Source organism: Camellia sinensis, chromosome 11 (genome assembly GCF_055761805.1).
Source record: "Camellia sinensis isolate YWXY chromosome 11, ASM5576180v1, whole genome shotgun sequence".
Lineage (NCBI taxonomy): Eukaryota > Viridiplantae > Streptophyta > Magnoliopsida > Ericales > Theaceae > Camellia > Camellia sinensis.
In genome coordinates, this window is record NC_138971.1 from 75,693,716 (window position 1) to 75,714,665 (window position 20,950).

The 20,950-nt window shown below is 31.8% G+C and overlaps 1 protein-coding gene across 1 annotated transcript; it reads right to left on the reverse strand.

Annotated features, from left to right (window-relative positions):
- Nucleotides 1-354: 354 nt before the first annotated feature.
- LOC145802012 (rhamnogalacturonan I rhamnosyltransferase 1-like) lies at nt 355-2,603 on the reverse strand. Its single transcript, XM_082894167.1, has 7 exons — nt 2,218-2,603; nt 2,103-2,170; nt 1,876-1,964; nt 1,577-1,742; nt 993-1,282; nt 681-885; nt 355-560 (listed from the first exon to the last, which is right to left on the reverse strand). The coding sequence occupies exons 1-7, from the start codon at nt 2,552-2,554 to the stop codon at nt 387-389; spliced, it is 1,329 nt and encodes a 442-aa protein (XP_082750293.1). The 5' UTR covers nt 2,555-2,603; the 3' UTR covers nt 355-386.
- Between the last annotated feature and the right edge of the window lie 18,347 nt (nt 2,604-20,950).

The following is a 20,950-nucleotide window of genomic DNA, read 5'->3' on the forward strand; positions in this document are numbered from 1 at the left end:
TTTTTTCTGGTGCTTGTTTTTAAACTTGAAAAACATTTTATTGCTATGTAAATAGACATAAATTGGGCAATCCTTGTGTGTTCCAACTATCAATACATATAGAATAATTTGCACAATTTTCATTACAGGGTACTCTGTTATTGGCCTGCCTGCATTTTTACATGTTTACATATATATTTATATATATGAAAGTGATAGGATCAAAATCCAGTCAAATCATTCTGTATAGATTTTCTGTTTGTATATCACTGCCCGTTACAAATACTCCACATGCAGGTATATAACTATAATTGGTCAGGCTTCTATATCTGTGTGTCAAGTGCATTGAACCTGAGAGGCCTGGGGAGAGAAGCCATTTTCTTATTAATAAATTGAAGCATTTCATTTCACTGTAGTAGATACCTTCTATGGCCTTCAACAACTTTTGCCATGTTGCCTCCATATGTTGCGACAAATATATCACTCTCAACCGAAACAATATAATCCAATGCTGCCATTTGAGATGAATGGTTCTGGAAGGGAAATAGCTCTGAGGGTTTAAGTAATGTTTCCTTCTTCACCTGTTTCGCACATCACATAAACTCAAACAAATTTTAATGTCAAAAACTCACCAACCCTATTAAAAGTCAGATAGATTGTACACAGCTGGTATCTTGAGGCTTGAACTCGAACTTACTAACCAAATTTGGAAAAGCTGCTGCTAGACTTGCCAACCTGGTCTTTCCTCCATATATATCTCCAGCAGCAATATAAATCTGGATGTTTCGATCAACGTCCAGTGCTCGCAATGTCAAAGCCGCTTCCTCCGGAGTCATAGGACACAGCCCTGCTTTTCTTTTCTTCGTAGAGTTTATAACCTTGTCTTTCCACCATGGATAAGCATACCTGTTAATATTAATATTAAAGAGATGTATACATATTTGTTGCAGATCTACCAATTCCTACCCCCCCCCCCCCCCCCCCAAAAAAAAAAAAAAAAAAAAAAATCTCACCTCATTTTTGTCAACTCTTTAACCTCTGTAGCATTGCAACCTTGAGTACAACCAGAGAATGCCAACATGTCCATTTCATATCTAAGGTGAAGAACTAGAAATGGACCCTTTTGCCGTAGAAGGTCAACTATCTTTCTACCCAACTTCTGTATGGCAGGAGTGAATCTTAGGGCTTTGTAATTTGCTCGACACCGTAGCTTCTGAACCTCCAAAGGAAGCCCGTTGTTGGCAAGCCGAGCATCGGTCTTAGTGAGGTGCAAAAGTTCATACTCTTCTATTTGAGAAAGAATCTACACAATAACAAATAGTTATTTGTCAAAATAATAGGACTCTACACCGGCAAAACTCATGCTCAAACCATGGTAAAGTTTTTTACCTCTTGCTACTAAATATCAATAGAAATATTCACAGTTGATTGCAATTGATTATTTTAAACTATTCATGACTGCATCATCCAATTCCTGATAAGTATTGTTTGATACTTTTAATATTATTACACTACAATTGATATTAATTTGTCTCTCGATACTGCTCAAACAAAATATATATATATATATATATATTATTAGAGCTCGGGTACTAACCGTGTTACTATAATAGGACATGTTAGACCAGCTAACTGGTGGCATGGAGTAAAATGTGCCCATCTCCACTATTTTCTTCAGATTTGGAGGCAGCTCTCTCTGTATCTTAACCTTGCCTCTTAAGGACGTGATGAAGTAATCCACGTCGAATATATCCTTGAACTCACTTCCATATCAAGTAAACTACGTGAATGAATCGTTGAGATAAAAATAAAAAGGAAAGCTGGACTAACTCACGAATTGAACCACTCGGAAATTATTTCAAATATCAAACAATATTCGATATAATCTAGTTTTACCTGTAATCATTCCAAAAGGAGGTTTTGTCAAGTTCAGGAACTATTAGTGTGACATTTATGTAGCTTGCAATAGCAACCATGTCACAAATCTGTACCAATATGAGGTTTAATTACTTAGCACATACATATATGCAACAACAACAACAATGTACAAGATAGCAAGGTAGAGCACCCATATGCTATATTGGAGAGAGAGAGAGAGAGAGAGAGAGAGAGTTGTCACTCACTCCGGCTCGCATTTGGTTTAGTCCTCCATTGCTTGAAACCATCAGATATCCATTACTCTTGTAAAACCCTGAAGGCAATGATAACGTTTAATCAAGGTGCCAAACTTACATACACGCAAGTAAATTATATAAACAACAAAAATTATACTAATAATGGTATATGTAGAGTACTGACTTGCAGATGGAATAGAAGAAGAAGAAGACCAGTGCTGCACCACCCTGAGCCACCTTGTCTGATTCAGTGCTGCTAGCTGCACTGCACAACCCCAAATCAAAACTACCGTCGTCACCCAAATGGCCCACATCTTTATTTGAGCCATTAATCGCGCTCGAGCAGCCATAGAATATTTCAACTTCTCAATTTTGATCTTTCCCAAGTATTTCAAACCCATCTTATCAAAATCTTTCTCGTTTAACGCCTCATCCGTCTCATAAACCTTGCACCCAGCCATCAATAAATTATCTGTACTAACACATGTTCAAAAATTAATAAGGCTACAAACCGGGATTTTGTTACTTAAAACTTGAACTATTTTATGAACTTCGAACTTTTTTTGGGGGGGTGCTTTTCTTCTCCTCTATAAGTATTGAAAAAGTTAAAAAAAAAAAAACCTTAATTGAAGGAAAGGAAATGCAGAGGAAAGAGTTGTGGTGTTTTTGAAGAGACGAGAAACGTGAATAAGAGAAGAGGTTTTCCGGCAGCTGCTGCCACCGGAAAGTTGGTGGTGGAGTTGGCTGATACAGATACAGAATGGTGAGGCAATATTGCTGACCTTTTAAAGAGAAGGAGGCGAGGGGTCTATGTGCAAGCCATGGTGTTGAACAAGCCTTCATTATTATTATTATTATTTGTTGTCGTAAATAAATTGTGGCAACATCCATTGCTCTACACCATACAAGTAATGTCCTCTTCACTACAATGAATTATATTATGGCTTGTAACCTTACATGTTCCATGTATGTTCAAATTACAATAACATGCATGTACACAATTAAATGTATTTCGATTTCTTCAAAATACCTATAAAAGTTCCGTTGTGAGAAAAATTATTCACAAGTTTATTTAAAATTGAAATTTGTAGACAAAATTTATTTTAAATATGACCCACCACAACCTACTAACTTTAGGAGCACTTATCAATCAGTCATATTAATTAGACTTATTTATCTACAGGTCTTAATTGATAAATTTATCACTATAAAAACAAGAAACTGATAAATTTATCACTTAAATTTATTCATAAAAACAAAGAGATTGATAAATTTATCACTATAAATTTATTCATAAAAATAAGAGATTAATAAATTTATCACTTGATAAATTTATCAATAGAATTTAATAGGTAATAAGTGTCAAAAATAAGACGTATTGGTAATTTTCCCTTAACTTTAAATTACATCCTACACTTCATTTTATAGATAAAATTCTGGTTAAGCTTCCATGCTAATTACAGTCAATAAGACTAGGGGCCTCCCGAATTTATTTGAAAATTTACCAATTAGCCACATGGCAAACCACCTCGAAGTGTAGGCTTTTAACGAAAAATAGTGTTCCAATTAATTTGGTTATCAAGGGACACTTTGAGAAGAAGTTAAAAAAAGTCAATTTTTTAGTTTTTTAACTTTTTTTTAGTTTAAAAAGTCAATTTTTTTATCGAAAAATTCATCAAAAAAGTCAAAAAGTCAAAAAATCAGCTTTTTACTAATTTTTCAAAACACCACCAATTTGTTATTAGGGCGAATTACATTAATAGTTCCTATAGTTTGGGGTTCGTGTTACTTTGGTCCTTAACTTTTTAGTTGTAACACATTTGACTATCAATTTTGAATCTTGTTTCAAATAAAGACAATTGAAGATATCATTACTCAATTTCAAAGGTAAAGTTGTCAATTTGATAAAATATAAACTAATTTAACAAAAATAAATGTCAAAAAAAATATTTTTGAATTTTTAAAAATAATTTCTACCCACCAAAGATAAAATTATGTAAAATTGATAAATCTTTTAGACATTTATTTTGTTTTTACCAAATTAATTTTTAATATATGTTAGATGATAACCATGTAATAAGTGGTTATTAGGCTTTTAATATGTAATCGATATATTTAATATATGAAATTTTTAGTTTTGAATTTTTTGATTTAATGGATTGCTTTAAAATTGATATCAAAGTTGTCGTTATATTTGACTTTTGAAAAAAAAAATAGTAACTAATTTAATGAAAGTAAAAACAATCACCCATTACACGATTATCATCTAAACACATAATAAAAATTAATTTTGTAAAAAAAAATTAAATAAATAAATGTATGAAAGTTTTATCAATTTTACATAATTTTATCTTTACTAGGTAGAAATAATTTTTAAAAATTCAAAAATATTTTTTTGACATTTGTTTTTGTCAAATTAGTTTATATTTTATCAAATTGAGGACTTTGCTATTGAAATTGAGAAATTGTATCTTCAATTGTCCTTATTTGGAACAAGAAATGTGTCATAATTGAAAAGTCATTGACCAAAGTGATACAAGGGTTAAATTATAGGGACCGTTAGTGTAATTCGCTCTTATTATTACTATATGTCTTAAGATTGTAACACCATAATATATAGAGCTAAAAAATAAAATAAAATAAATACGTGCTCTAAATATATATATATATATATATATATATATATATATATATATAATTCTGTTTGGTTGAGTTTTTAGAATCTCTCTTCTAATTTTTTTTTTCCTCCAAAAATTAGAAATTCTTTTGAGAAAAATAAGTACTAAAAAACATATCTTAAAATTTTTAAAATTATTATTTACCAAAAAAGGGGAAAATCATATAAACAGAATGAGTTTTTTTATTTTTACCAAACTAATTTATGAAATTTTTTAGATTATTTTTCTTTTCTTTCTTTTTTTTTTTTTTTTTTTTGTTTTGGTTGAAAACTCAAACAAACAAATTGAATCAGAACCTAGGTTCATTGATTTTTTAATCAAAAGAAAAGAAAAAAAGGTTAATATTTAAGGATGAATTTATTCTTTTTATAAATTATTTATATGAGGCTTAACTTAATTAATTGGTAACCACTTATTTATGTGATTTTTTTTCTTTCATTTTTTGGCTATGTACGTGAGTTTTATTAATAATTACTCATTTAGATTCATATGAATTTGTTCTCTTTATATGAGTAGTATGGATTGTTAACTTAATTAATTGAGTTATGTTCGGGCTAGGTTATTTTATATATATATATATATATATATATATATATGTATGTATTCTTTTAAATAAAAGAATAAATTACAAATACACCTCTTGATGTTTGCTTAAAATATAGATTGCTCCCGTGGTTTAAAAAATTACAAATAACCCTTTATTAGAATTTTTTATTTAATAGAATTAACTAAAAAAATGAAATTCATAATTGCTCTCATATACAATAATAAGATTCCTAAACTATTAATTGAAACATATTTTTAACATCATTAAAAACGATTAATTGACTTGATGATTTATTAATGAAATAGACGATTTGTTATGAAATTAAAAATTTCAAAGATGGAATGCAATTTCCAGAATCATAGGAAACGATTTGTGTCTTAATCAAATCTCAAAAAATATATTTATAATTTACCCTAAATAAAAACAACCTCCACATTGAGGTGGGCAGTTGGTAAATTTTTAGGAGTTTCCCTAGACCAGTTGGAATTCAACTAGAATTGTTGTCCACATATTTCAATTATGGATAAAATTGTGGATAATTTTGTTTTGGGTATGTAACACAACTAACCTTTAATCATCTTTTGCAAATTAAAAATAGTGGATCCTACACTAGAACAAATAAACGTTTTAGAGACTAAATTTTTCTCCAAAAATTATATAAAAAAAAAATTGTAAAAAATATTTGAGGATCAATTATCACTAATAAATGCACTTTTAAAGACAAAATAATTTGATTCCGAAAAGATTTATTGTTTGAGCCAAAAATATTGGTCAAAAATTATAGTAATTCATCATTAAATGTTTAATTTCATCACTAAAAATATAATAATGACACCTATAATAAAATTATTTTGACTCTAAAAATTAATTTTGTCTCTAAAATATTAATTTGTTGTTTATATTCTCTTCAAATTAGTTAAGCGGGTCTTATTGATAGAAAACTTTGCGGAACATAAACTAAAAACCATTAAGGATTCAATTCCATACATGAAAACTATATGAATTTCTAATATACAAAATAAGTGAATACATACCTTGATCCATGATAGTATGAAATCCTCTTTTAAGAAAGAGAAATCTTGAATGGAAGATCTTGATCTTTAAGTTCTTGACTTGTCTAAGATCTTCAAACCACTTCTCTCTCTCTCTAGGCGATGGGAGCCTTCATGTGGTGACAACTTAAGTTTTTTGATGGAGAGTATGGTTTGGGACCTTACACTATTTATACTAATATTCTTCCCATCAAAGAACCATTCATTCAATGAACTTCATTAAATAGATTAATGTATCTTATACATTCATGATACATAATGCATCTATTATATTTAATGAATTCATTGGATAAGACTAATGTATCTTACATATTCATAATAGATACAATGTGCATCTCTAAGATTCATTCATAATGAATTCATCACATTCAATGTGCATTAGCATTAGTCTTCTATACATTATATATATAGGTGCATTCATCAATAATTAGTCACCATCTAATTGATGTACATGTATCTTAATAAGATGAATCTAGTATAATTATGCATAAGCCACATTAAGCCATATTTAGGAAAAATTCTTACAATCTCCCACTTGGCTTGCATGATTATATTACGTCACTAGATTATCATAATATGGTCAACGTTCTCCCACTAGAAGATTGCACCATCACCATTAGATTCTGTTCAATGAAATTATTAGCACCAAATCATTGTAGTCAGTGATTTACACATTGATCAAGACTGTACAATGGTTATAGTGTTAATATTTTCCATCAACATGAATAAGTGAATCTTAAAACACAGAGATGACATTAGCAACATAATGGTGATTAATGCTAATTCATCTATAACGGTCCCGTTGTTTACATCTTCTTCTAAATTGTGCACAAGTATGAAGAATGAAAATAACAAACATAATCATTATTAACAGAAAATGATTATAACATAACATTTATCACGAACATAATACACTCATTTCAAAACTAAACATGATAAACTTTCTACTAAGCCTATGCGCGCAACATGTTCTTGAAAGAGCTTAGGCGTGAGACCTTTAGTTAAAGGATCTGCTAACATGAGTGTAGTACCAATATGAGATATGGAAACAGTCTGATTCAGAACCCTTTCTTTAACAACTAGATACTTGATATCAATATGCTTTGATCCTCCTGAAGTTTTGTTATTATTGGAAAACCGCACAGCAGCATCATTATCACAGTAAATCTGTAAGGGCTCCGAAATTGAATCGACAAGTTGTAATCCAGATATGAAATTCGTTAGCCATACTGCATGACATGTGGCTTCATAACATGCTATGAATTCTGCCTCCATAGTGGAAGAAGTTGTCAGAGTCTGCTTATGACTCTTCCATGAAATGGGTCCATTAGCAAGCATAAAAATGTACCTAGAAGTGGACTTTCGAGTGTCTTTACATCCAGCAAAATCAACATCTGAATAACTAACCACTTCAAGGCTGTCTGTTCTTTGATAAGTGAGCATGTAATCCTTAGTGCCTTATAAATATCACAACACTTTCTTAACTGCTTTCCAATGATCAAGTCCGGGATTGCTTTGGTATCGACCCAGCATACCAACTACAAATGCTATGTCAGGACGTGTACAAACTTGAGCATACATAATGCTCCCAACTGCAGAGGCATAAGGAATTTCTTTCATTTGTTCCCTTTCTAAATTATTTTTGGGACACTGAAATTCACTAAATTTATCACCCTTAACTATAGGGGCAACACTACTTGAACAGTTCTGCATGTTGTACCTTTTAAGAACCTTTTCGATATTGGCTCTTTGGGACAATCCTAAAATACCACGAGACCTATCTCGGTGAATTTCTATCCCAATGACAAAAGAGGCTTCACCAAGATCTTTCATTTCAAAATTTCTCGTAAGGAATTTCTTTGTCTCATGTATCATTCCCAAATTATTGCTAGCAAGCAATATATCATCAACATACAAAACTATAATGCAGATATTGCTCCCACTGATTTTAAGGTAGACACATTGATCAACCACATTATCCTTAAAATCAAATTTGGTGAGAACTTCATGAAATTTAAGATACCATTGTCGAGATGCCTGCTTTAGACCATATATGGACTTCTTAAGCCTACAAACCATATTTTCCTTACTTTCATCCTGAAAACCTTTTGGTTGGTCCATGTAGACCACTTCATGCAAGTCACCATTCAAAAAGGCTGTTTTAACGTCCATTTGATGTAACTCTAAATCATAATGAGCTACTAAGGCCATGACTATTCTCAAGGAATCTTTATTAGAAACAGGAGAATAAGTTTCCTTATAGTCTATCCCTTCTTTTTGAGTGTATCCTTTAGCAACTAATCTGGCCTTGTAACGTTCGACATTGCCTTTAGGATCACGCTTGGTTTTAAAAACCCATTTGCATCCAACAGTTTTGGCTCCCTTAGGCAATTCTACAAGATCCCAGACATTGTTGTCTTTCATGGATTTTAACTCATCTTTCATGGCATTTAACCATTGAGTTGCATTTCCATTTTTCATGGCTTGGGCATAAGAAACAGAATCGTTCTCCAAGCCTATATCACACTCATTTAGGTAAACCTCATAGTCATCTGATATGGCAGGTTTCTTTTCTCTTTGTGATCTGCGTAAAGGTTGTTCTGCAACTGGGACAACTTCTTTTTCAATGTGAGAAATCTCTTGTGTACCAATAGGTTCAGGTACAACATTTTCTTGGATAATCGTGGAAGGTGTAAAATCACAATTTTCCTCCGAAGAAATATTTTTGAGATTCATACTCACACTAATGTTTTCATCCTCTAAGAACACGGCATTTCTAGTTTCAACAATTCTAGTGCTATGAGTGGGACAATAGAATCTAAAACCCTTTGATCTCTCAGGATATCCAATGAAATAACAACTTATAGTCCTAGGGTCTAATTTCTTTATTTGTGGGTTGAAAATTTTTGCTTCAGCAGGACAACCCCATACATGTAAATAATTCAAATTAGGTTTCCTACCAACCCACAACTCATAAGGAGTTACAGGCACAGCCTTACTAAGAACCCTATTAAGAACATGTACAGCAGTTTTTAAAGCTTCACCCCACAAGTAATCTGGCAAAGAAGAGTTACTCATCATGTCCAAAAGAGTACGGTTTCGTCGCTCAGCTACACCATTTTGCTCAGGTGTACCAGGCATTGTGTAGTTAGCAACAATACCATTCTCAGTCAAAAATAAAGCAAAAGCACTTGGATTTTGACCCGACTCAGTGAATCTACCATAATATTCACCACCTCTATCAGATCTTACACTTTTAATTCGTCTGCCAAGTTGATTTTCAACTTCAGCTTTATAGAGTTTGAACATATCCAGTGCTTCTGATTTTTCACGAATAAGATACACATAAGTATACCTAGAAAAGTCATCAATAAAAGTAATAAAATATTTATGTCCAGAAATAGTTGGAACAGTAAAAGGACTACATATATCAGTATGAATTGTGTCTAATAATTCAGTAGTCCTAGTAGCACCCTTTTTCTTTGTCTTTGTGTATTTTCCTTTAATGCAATTCACACAAGTACTAAAATCAGAAAAATCAAGTGAACTTAAAATTCCATCTTTAATAAGACGTTCTATCCTTTCTCTTGATATGTGGCCCAAGCGCTTATGCCACAACATGGATGAATTTTCATTCACTCGCTTTCTCTTTTTATTTACCAAGTCATTTACATTAAAGGATAAAAGAGATTGCGCATAAGTGGAATCTAAATTCAATGAATAAAAATTACCATATAAAGTACCAGAACCAATCATATGAGAATTGTGAAATAAAGAGACTCTATTATTTCCAAACTTAAATTCATAACCATAGGAATCAAGTTGTGAAACAGAAATTAGGTTTCTAGTAAAAACAGGAACATAAACTGTGTTTACTAAATCTAAAATGAAACCAGAGTCTAAAATTAGACGGAGGGTGCCAATTGCCTCAGCATCCACTTCTATTCCATTCCCAACTGTAATGGTTCGTTCTCCTTTATTTAATTTCCGACTTGTAAGGTATCCCTGCAAGGAATTTGTTTTGTGAATACTTGCACCAGTGTCAATCCACCAAGAATTTGGTGGAACATCTACCAAAAGGGATTCATAAGACACAAAACATTGAATGTTACCTTTCTTGTCCAACCAACTTTTAAAACCTGGACAATCCTTTCTTATGTGACCTTTCTTTCGACAGAAATGGCATCGAATCTTATTTTCTTCATTAGCCTTGTGAGTTTCATCATTTGCATTTTTCTTCTTCTTACTTTTGCCTTTCTTGAAAATCTTTTTGGTTGGACCCAAAGTGGTAAGGTGAGCCATATCAGGCTTTTCAGCTTTAAGCCTCTCTTCTTCTTGAACACACATGGCAATTAACTCGCTCATCTTCCACTTATCTTTCTGCGTATTATAATTGATCTTAAAAGGATCAAATTGCGCAGGAAGAGAAGTCATAATGAAATGAACAAGAAAACCTTCAGAAATTTCCATGTCCATTCCCTTTAATTGAGAGGCCATGTCATTCATCTTTAAGATATGTTCACGAACACCACTCAAACCATCATATTTCATTGTCATCATTTTAATCATGAGAGTACTAGCAAGGGATTTGGAAGTTCCAATGAATTGTTTTTCAATAGATTTCATATAGCTCACTGCACTTTCAGAAACAGGAATTGCTCCTTGAATTGCAGGCGTAATTGAGCCTTTCATTATCATTAGACTTAAGCGATTAGAGCGTTCCCATTTTTCATATAAAGCCATGAGTTCCTTAGAACTTGAATCATTAGGCTTTGTAGGAGCTGGCTCTCTTAATGCATAGTCTAAATCCATAATTCCCAAAACAATTCCAATTTGTTCATTCCATTTCTTAAAATTAGTTCCACTCAAAGCTTCAATACCAGACAAGTAACTATTAATGGAAGTAGGATTCAATGCTGCAAACACATAATATCCATTACATAATATAATCAAGAAAACTACTTTTCACATCTCATAAAAATAACACCACAAGTTAAATATATCTAACTATAAAACATAATTAGTTAGATACGAAATCAAGTTATCCTTCCGTTGGGCCGAATAACAATATATTTTAACAATTCATAAAAGTAAATGAGATGACTAATAAAAATAAACAACATAAAATAAAATAAAACAATCATTAAGATCGTAACGAGTTTATCACCGTTGGGCAGAAAAACTCAATGTCTCTTATTTTATTTTATTAACTAAAGCACGTGAGAAGTTTATCACCGTTGGGCAGAAAAACTTAATGCTATATTTATTATACTAATCATCTTGGTTGTTCAAACATACATAGTGTTGAACCTCCGTTGGGCTGATCAACAATGTTTCAACTCATAAGGTGTGTAACAAAACATTATAAATGCATAAAACATTATCTTAATTACCACTTGTTCAATAATTTTCAATTTTTATTTTAATATCAATAGAATAAAAGATTGGCCAAAAATAAAAATAAAATTGGACAAGTGTAAATCAAGGTTTTGCACTTGTTACACCGAACATCATCATAAAATGAAATTCATACTTATACGTTTCATGCATCAAAATTGAGAACCATGGCTCTGATACCAATTGATAGAAAACTTTGCAGAACATAAACTAAAAACCATTAAGGATTCAATTACATACATGAAAACTATATGAATTTCTAATATACAAAATAAGTGAATACATACATTGATCCATGATAGTATGAAATCCTCTTTTAAGAAAGAGAAATCTTGAATGGAAGATCTTGATCTTTAAGTTCTTGACTTGTCTAAGATCTTCAAACCACTTCTCTCTCTCTAGGCGATGGGAGCCTTCATGTGGTGACAACTTAAGTTTTTTGATGGAGAGTATGGTTTGGGACCTTACACTATTTATACTAATATTCTTCCCATCAAAGAACCATTCATTCAATGAACTTCATTAAATAGATTAATGTATCTTATACATTCATGATACATAATGCATCTTTTATATTTAATGAATTCATTAGATAAGACTAATGTATCTTACATATTCATAATAGATACAATGTGCATCTCTAAGATTCATTCATAATGAATTCATCACATTCAATGTGCATTAGCATTAGTCTTCTATACATTGTATATATAGGTGCATTCATCAATAATTAGTCACCATCTAATTGATGTACATGTATCTTACTTAATGAGATGAATCTAGTATAATTATGCATAAGCCACATTAAGCCATATTTAGGAAAAATTCTTACACTTATTGCTTAGGATCATCAGATTCATATGCAAGTGTAATGATATAGTACTCCTCAACGAGTTAATAATTTTACCGTGACATTACGCATTGCTTGAAGGAGATTTTCTAAGTAAAATTAAGTATTTTTTTCATTCTTAAGAGTAGATTCAAATCTATCTCCACACACCATTTATTCTTCCTACATATTATTTTTTTAGTGTTCACATTTATAAATTTATTTATCTTTAATTTTACTAATTCTACACACCAAATGTTTTAAATATACCTGTAAGACATAATATGTGTACACATCAGTACAAAAATTCCACACATTATATACACAAATCACAAAAAATATAAATCCGCACCATACCCCTAAACATAAACCTAAATTGTGCTATACATACACGGTATTTTTCAAAACTCCGCAATACTCGAGCGATTGAAGCACAACTAAAGAAGCATCTAAAGCAAATCATTCTCCGATATTTTCTGAGATATATGATTTTCAAAAATCAACAACTTTTAATTATTATTTTACTATTATTCTACAAAAATTAGGGTATTATTTTACTATTTTTGTTATTTGTTTGTATTGGCTTGGGAAGAGAATAAAAACCATTAGTACTGGTTATTCGAATAAATTTTAAAAATTCAGCAATCAACAATTAAATAAAATTATAATTTTCGGTTCTATATTTCTAAATAAAATTTAAATTTTTGTCATATAACAAAAGAAAAATGTCCGGTTCTGTACTTCTGAATTAAATATATATTTTTAATCTGTAGTACTAAACCATTTATATATATTTGCTTATATAGTTATGAATTATTTGCATATTTTCTGAATGAGATTTTAATTTATTTTTTTTTCATCCTCCTCTCTATTTATATATTTTCAATCTATTGTGTATGTTTTTAAAATATGTGTACTAAAAAAATCTATATTCAAAAGGGTCTATTGAGATAATTTAGTTTTAAAGTTGGTGGGTGTATCGATCTCTATATTTGTCATTTTATTTAATAGCAAAACTGAAAGAAAAATATTTATTTATGAAATATGTGCACAAAGATAAATGATGTTTACAAGTAAAATTATTCATTTTTTAAAATCTTGTTAGAGAAAGAAAAAAAAAATCCTAGAATCCAATTTGACTGATATCTAATAACGGTGATTGAGATGGGGTTCTCAATTTATTGATCTCAATATCATGTCATTGCTATTGGTTGTTTCATTCTATTTATTATAATAAGTACCCTTAATTAAATATTTCAATATCATTGATTGGAAAATTTTTGCAATCATCATTAATAAATCTAAAGAGAAATACAAGAAAAAGAAATTTTGTAATTGGTATTCAATAGTCGTTTTCAAAAATTAACTTCTTTCTCAGTCCGTTCAACTTTGTAACTATAGTTTTGTTTTTGTTTTTGTTTTTTTGTCATAGGAAGAACAACATCAACAATAATAGGTTCGGTTTGAGAAAGAAAAGAGAGATTAAAATTGAACTTAGGTCACAGGTTCAATTCCCTTACCCCTGTGCCAATCTCCTAAGCGAAGCACAGGTAGTTAGGAGGTTGGATCTCAAGTTGTCTAATCAGTACTTGGTGTTGGTTCAATACTCCCCCGCTGTGCGGGTTCTGACTTAAGCGGAGCTTGTCTTGAGAGGTTGAGGCAAGTTATCAAGTTACAGTCTCCTCGCTCGGAACGGCTAACAGGACACCCTGGTGATCTCTGTAAGGGGTGCTGCTTTGGACCTGTAGGAGGGTAAGAAGGATTTTCCTGTAAAAAAAAAAAAAAAAAATTGAACTTTGATGTCATGCCCATAAAGGCTGCCACACACCAGAGTTAATTTAGCAACAACAATGATAGAGACCACTAATTTTGGAACTCTAAAAAGATCACTAATGACATGGCACTCAATAAAAAAAGAAAAAAAATACAACACTAAGGTCAAAACATCAAATCATTCATTGTGGGATCCACTGCCACATCATTAGTGGTAGCACTAATTAGTGCTCTCACTCATTTTCCTTAAAGCTAAAATCAATGGCTACTGAGACCTAGGTAACACATATGAATAATGATATATGTACAAATCGATATATTAGTTAGTATACTAATAGATAAAGTGATATATTTTTAGAAATTTTTAATTTTTGTAATATGTATAATAGGTAGAGTCATAGGTTTTAAATGACAATATCATAACTATATTGTTGATATATTAATTGATATATGTAACGCTATCTAAAATATATATGTAGAGACGGAATTGTACGTAGACCTGCAGCGTCCTGGCCCCGGACTGCGCACAAGATACTCTGTTATTGTATATAAATTTGGCTCAACATACAAGTAACTTCTCCTTTGTGGCCCCCTCTTATTTAATGCTCATGTTTTTAACTATTCTTTTTAATAGTTCTTTATTATACAATAATAGCAACATCCCTATAATGTATGGGAGAATGCTATATGTATGCCCATGTCATAGTAAATGTATGAATTTTTGTGATGAAAATTAAAAATATTTGTTGTGTTATTTTGTGATAAAAATTATTTATAATGAAGTTATGGTGTGCACTTTTAAAGTCAAAGTGAAAATTATGAGTCATTATAGTTATGTTATGAATAATGTAATGTAAATGTTACGAATCATTTGTAATACGAAATATTACAAACTATTTTGGTGAAAAATATTACGACTTGTTAAGATTATACGACGTATATTGTGATACTAAACCATAACAACCCCTTAATATATTAGGTTTTAAAATATATTTTTAATTATATTATTTATTTTACAATAAAAAATGATTAAAAAGAATTAAAAAAAAAATCATAAACGAAATTAGGTTGACAATCCTGGTCCTACACTAAGCTAATCATTATTTCTTGCCACAATAATGTAAAATCTCCCAAAGATAAATAATATTATTACGTGATATTATCGTTATATAAAATATTTACCAAAACATAAGAGTTTATCCACTTTCAATTAATAGCATAGAAAATCACAAGTTTAATTGTATGAAAATATCAGTGTATTTGATTTCAATTTCCTAGATTCAATTTTTTGAAAATTGAATTTTTTATTTTTTTCGTATTTTTTTAGATATTTGTAAGAAAATATTTTAAAATATTAATAAATACAAAAAATGTACTGAATTTTCTTTTTTTTATTTTATATATTTTTGGTATTTAGTGAATTTTTTAAAGGTTTTTTGTACAATTATCATACTTTTTAAATATATTTATGTTAAGTGCATCTAAAAATTAAAAAATTGCTTAAATATTAAAAAAATCAGTGAAAATAAAAAAAATACGGAAAATACAAAATTTTAATTTTCTGAAAGGTAAATTTTAAAAATCAAAACCAAACCGAGTGATTTATTTTTAAATCTAACTGCACTTGTCTTTCTATTAAATCCATCTTCATGTTTTTTACCCTCACTGATCGAATAGTGTACCCTGCATATATATGGTAGATAGTGTAGTTTACTAAATACCAAATCAATATTGTAAATGTGCAACTATAATCAGATGGGGATTCTATAACTACCGAGACCAAACCCTTTTTTTTTTAATCGGTAATAAAATTTTCATTGTAAAACCGATAAAAAATCAAATCAATCTTATATAGTGGTAGCAAAAGATTTCACAAAGAGATAACAAATTTTCATAAAAAAAAGAATTCTAACCTCCATAGAGGAGGAGAAAAAACCCTCACAAATGAGGGACATAGCCTCCACACAGATAGGATTATTACAGCAAATAATAAAAAAATAAAAAAGCAAATGGAAAACAACCAAATCCAAGTCATCAAATGCATCCAAAGTTCCATTACACTGCAAACTTCAACTTGACTAATACAACGATTCTGGTTTAGACTCGACCTGTTTATTGTTTTGGATCTGGAATCTCTTATCTTAAATGGTTATTCATATCCTTATACATTTTATTCTTGATTGAGTTTGGTTATTCGGATGTCGTTGTTGCGTTTGGAACAAGTTAGGAGTCCGTTTTTCAAAAGAGTCTCGAGCGGTCTTTGAAAACTCTCAGTAATTTTGCAGGCCTGCAAAAGTACTGAGAGGGTGGTGTTCTTAGCTCAAGTGGTCTTGGCTCGAGCGCTCGAGCGGTTAGCCCCTGTCTGCAAAACTTCTGGAAAGGTGTCACTGTGGGCTCGAGCGGCAACTGTGTTCGCTCAAGTGATCTCACTTATTGTGTCTAGTCGCTTGAGCGGTTTGCGCGTATATCAATCTAAGAAAGTCACTTTTTGAGTCATTCTCCTCTCTCTCTCTCTCTCTCTCTATGTCTGTGTCTACATTTCAAAACCCCATATTTTCTTCCTCTCTCTCTAAAACTCATCTTTTACCTTTAAATACACTATCATCCATTGATCTCTACACCCTAGTCTCTTTGATAAAAAGGTGGACCTCACCTAGAGTTTCATTTTAGTTGGAACAAAATTGATTTTCGGCTTCGTCGGGGTTTCTGCACTCTCTCTCTTCTTGCCTTCTAGTTTTAAGGTAGGGATTTCTCCATACTTTTGTATGGTTTTTAACTTGGTTATTTGCTTTTCTAAACAACATTGTGATTTAGAGATTTTTGGATAAACCTAGGGTTTTGACTCTGAAATCAAAAGAAGGGTTTTCAAAATGGTTTCTTGGAAATGATTGTGGGTTTGTAAATGTGGTTGAGTTGTGATAAAAATGTGGATTTTTATCCTTGGAATTGATTTATAAACAATAGGGGATTTTGCCCTCAAATGTGAATATTTGATTTTGTAAAGAGGAAACGGAAATGATGATGGATTTTATGAAATTGGAATGATGATGACGATGATAGTGGAGTTGGATATGCATTATCACTCCCATCTTGAAATTTTGGAAAGTTTATCTTTATTGAAAATTAATATCTGTTTAGAGACATCTGTTTTAAGCTATCGGTGGAGGATAACTACGATTATTGTAGAAATTGTATAAGAATTAGGAGAATTGAAACTAATTTCTAATCCACTTGCATTGAATATTGTTGCATATTTAACACATTGAAAATGTAAATCGTTTTGAGAAACAGGGGTAAATACCTTGGTGAATCTGGGTAGGGGGTGTGGTTGTGGTATTATTGTTGGCCTATGTGTCCCTAGTAAAAGTCCAGATACTCGCGCAGTTAGGTGCCGAGCCTTCCAATTAGTACCGGTAAAAATGACATTGGTAGTGTTTGTCTAGCCTTCTTGCAGACACGTACTTAGAGATTCCACATGCTTGTATCCATTGCCATGTTTTCTATTGTAAAGAAAATATTTCTATGAATTGTGATATAAACCTGGCATTGCATGGTTTTAAAAAGAGATATAAAATGTTTTGACACAAGCATTGCATATGCATTCACCTTATAGCTTTATTAAAATTCATACACTTTGTTAGAGTATCTCTACTAGACTTTGGCTCACTTTATGTAGAAAACAATTTTCAGGTGCTAATAATATGCCTCCGCCAAGGCCTTAGCTTGGGAAGACTTGGAGCCAAAAGTTTCTTTTTGTTATTGTTGTAATTATTTTTGTACAAACCTAGAGCTTAAACTGTATTAAGTTAAAACTCACTTTTGTTGGAACCAAGCACCGTCTTAGAAAGTTGTAGCCATTAGAGCATTTATTTATTTGTTTAACTATTCTTTCATATCAATGATTTGTGGCACATGCTATAGATTGAGGGTTAGAACTTATAAATGTATAATTGCATGTGTTACCTTTTGTACAATGGAATCATATGAATGGAAGGATACTATATTTAGAATTGTATTGTTATTTAATAATTGTTATGGGATAAATTATGATTACTATTTCGGGGCATTACAACTTGGTGTAACTCAGCTTTTTCGCGCCCTAGTTCGGAAGCTCGAATATAAGCCCCACAGTTCGAACTCCTGCAGTTCTGAATCTAATCCCACAAGTGCAATGTGAAATTGATAAACACCAAATAGTCTACATCCGGCAAATCTTTTGGAAAATCGATTTTGAATCAAATTGTCAAAAATGGACGGCTTTGCCAGATACAGAGTTGCCACCTAAATATTTTGTTTTGAGAAATTTAGGAAACCCATGATTCGTGCCAAAGGCCACGTGTTCGTCATCACCAAGATTGTCTTGGCTCGGGAACTTAGGTATGAGAGGGGAAGGTCATGAATACATGTGAGCACCCCCACTCGCGCCGATCGAAGATCGGCCTCTACTAATCATGATGTGAATCTTATTTATATTATATGTTCTTGTTCCGATTTATTAGGCTAGCATTTACTATGTGATGCGCACACATACAAGGTATAGACTAGTTTGCTTGAATTGAAACAATTCAATTTCATGTTTGCTTTCAAAAAAGAGTTTGATTTTGCCACTTAACGAAGTGGGCTTTAAGGTTGCGAATTTGCCACTTGACAAAGTGGGCTTAAACGTACATTTATTGAATCATTCCAATTTAAGTATCAAGCCTTCATTCACAGACACTCAAACAGTTTAATAAGTAAGTACTTAGCCTCTTTTATTCACCCAAAAAAGTACTTAGCCTCATGGCAAGCATGCTAGTCATGGCAATCACTCAAACTCATGCAAGTATACTAAAACACTAAAAACTCACATAGTACTCTAAGCTAAGATAAATGAAAAGAGTTAGAAAAATATGCATTTTACCTAACAATACAAGATGGCTAATGCAACGCATGCAACAGTGTAACTAAAATAGGCCCGGCTACTTAACATGTTATTTGCAAAAATTTCATAGCATGTGTTTAAACACGTATTCAACGAGGTATTTAAAATGACAATGCAGTTAGAATGATGAACCGAGCATCGGTGCATGCAAGACAAATGAATAGATGCAAACATGAGATATGTTAATCGAAACGTGATGCCCCTAATCTAACCATCAAAAGTGGATAAATAAAAAGGAGAAAGATGTGGGGTTGGAAGGCATACACATTATTACAACATTGATGCCCCCGCGCAGGAGGGTCCGAATGAATAAATTAGCTAAGCTAAACTACTTAACTAATTATTACAACACAAATGAATAATTAATTACCCTAAGCTAATTAATTAAGCACAACAATTAAATAATTTAACTAGGCTAAGCTGATTAAATATTTACAACACAAACTAATTTAATTAATCAAATCTAAACTAATTAAGTAAGTACAAAACAAACTAATTAGCTACAACTACAAATAAATGACTGATTGCTAATTAAACTAATTATCTAGTCCCGAGAAGTGAGGAGGCCCATGCATGCTCGGTTTCCACCCAAAGAACGTCCACTGCCTGCCCCTGAAAGCCTCTGTTGCACAACCCTTGCACTGATTTTCCACTTCTAGGTCAAATCTACTCTGCGTCACAAACATTCTACTCAAAATTCACTAATGGCCGGCAGGCCAGAAGTGGTAGGGGTTGTTGTCCAACACTGATGGTCTGCCGGTTAGAAACAGTGGCTGGCCGGCCACTGATGATGCACTATTCCTTGCTATAACAGAGAGCAAATAGGGAAAAGAAAGGGTATTCTCATAGATTGTTTGTACTGTGTATCCCTCCTTATCATCAAAATATCTCAAAGAAGTGATACACTTGGTTTCAAAGACCATCAATCAAGTAATTTCGTTGCATGATGGCTACAGAACCAAGGTGTACAAGTTTAATAAATACACAAACAAGATTCACAACGTTCACCCTATCATGCATGATCAAGGGCAATGGAGACCTAGGAAACTTGACACATTTCATCACTTTGAGTATGAAATGTCCCAATTTTCCTTGTGTTCAATTAACATCCAATTGGACACATCAAAACACAATCAAATCTTTGCACAATTTTAGTTTCCATTTTTGTTTACCCATTTTAACTTACCCTTCCATTCTTTAACCAATTAAGTCCATTGGTGAGTTAAGCCCTCTAAAAGAGAAGGAAGTGTCAAACAAGAGGTAGTTTAAGGCAAGAGAGAAGTGTCATGCCGTTGATAATGAACCCCCAAAAGAGGGTTAAACCATTAAGCATGGACCTCAATCTCAAACTTAAACTATCATAAGGTTGAAACAACCCTCAAAACAAATAAAAAAAAGTCAAGAAATGAGGTAGGTTGCAGAGATTATGCTTGCTGAAATTAAGTGAGAAAAGCACTAAAACATGCAATCAACTCAAACAAGTGGTGTCTAAAGGCCTAAAACACCAAACTTGTGAGGACACTTACACTAGAAGCATGCAAAACAAGACTCACATGCAACAACCAGCCAAAAACAGAGTTAAAACAATCCAAATCAGAGCATGCTGGAATTAAGCTATAAATGGCTAGAAAAATAAACTAACATATAGAGCTATCTAGGC

What these genes read in the sequence shown, in the direction of transcription:
- LOC145802012 (XM_082894167.1), bottom strand. Translation starts at nt 2,554, where the DNA reads ATGGCTGGGTGCAAGGTTTATGAGACGGATGAGGCGTTAAACGAGAAA. An exon ending in TAAACCAAATGCGAGCCGGA is followed by an intron (nt 1,965 to 2,102) that starts GTGAGTGACAAC and finishes ATATTGGTACAG; the next exon opens with ATTTGTGACATGGTTGCTAT. An exon ending in TGTCCTATTATAGTAACACG is followed by an intron (nt 1,283 to 1,576) that starts GTTAGTACCCGA and finishes GTTATTGTGTAG; the next exon opens with ATTCTTTCTCAAATAGAAGA.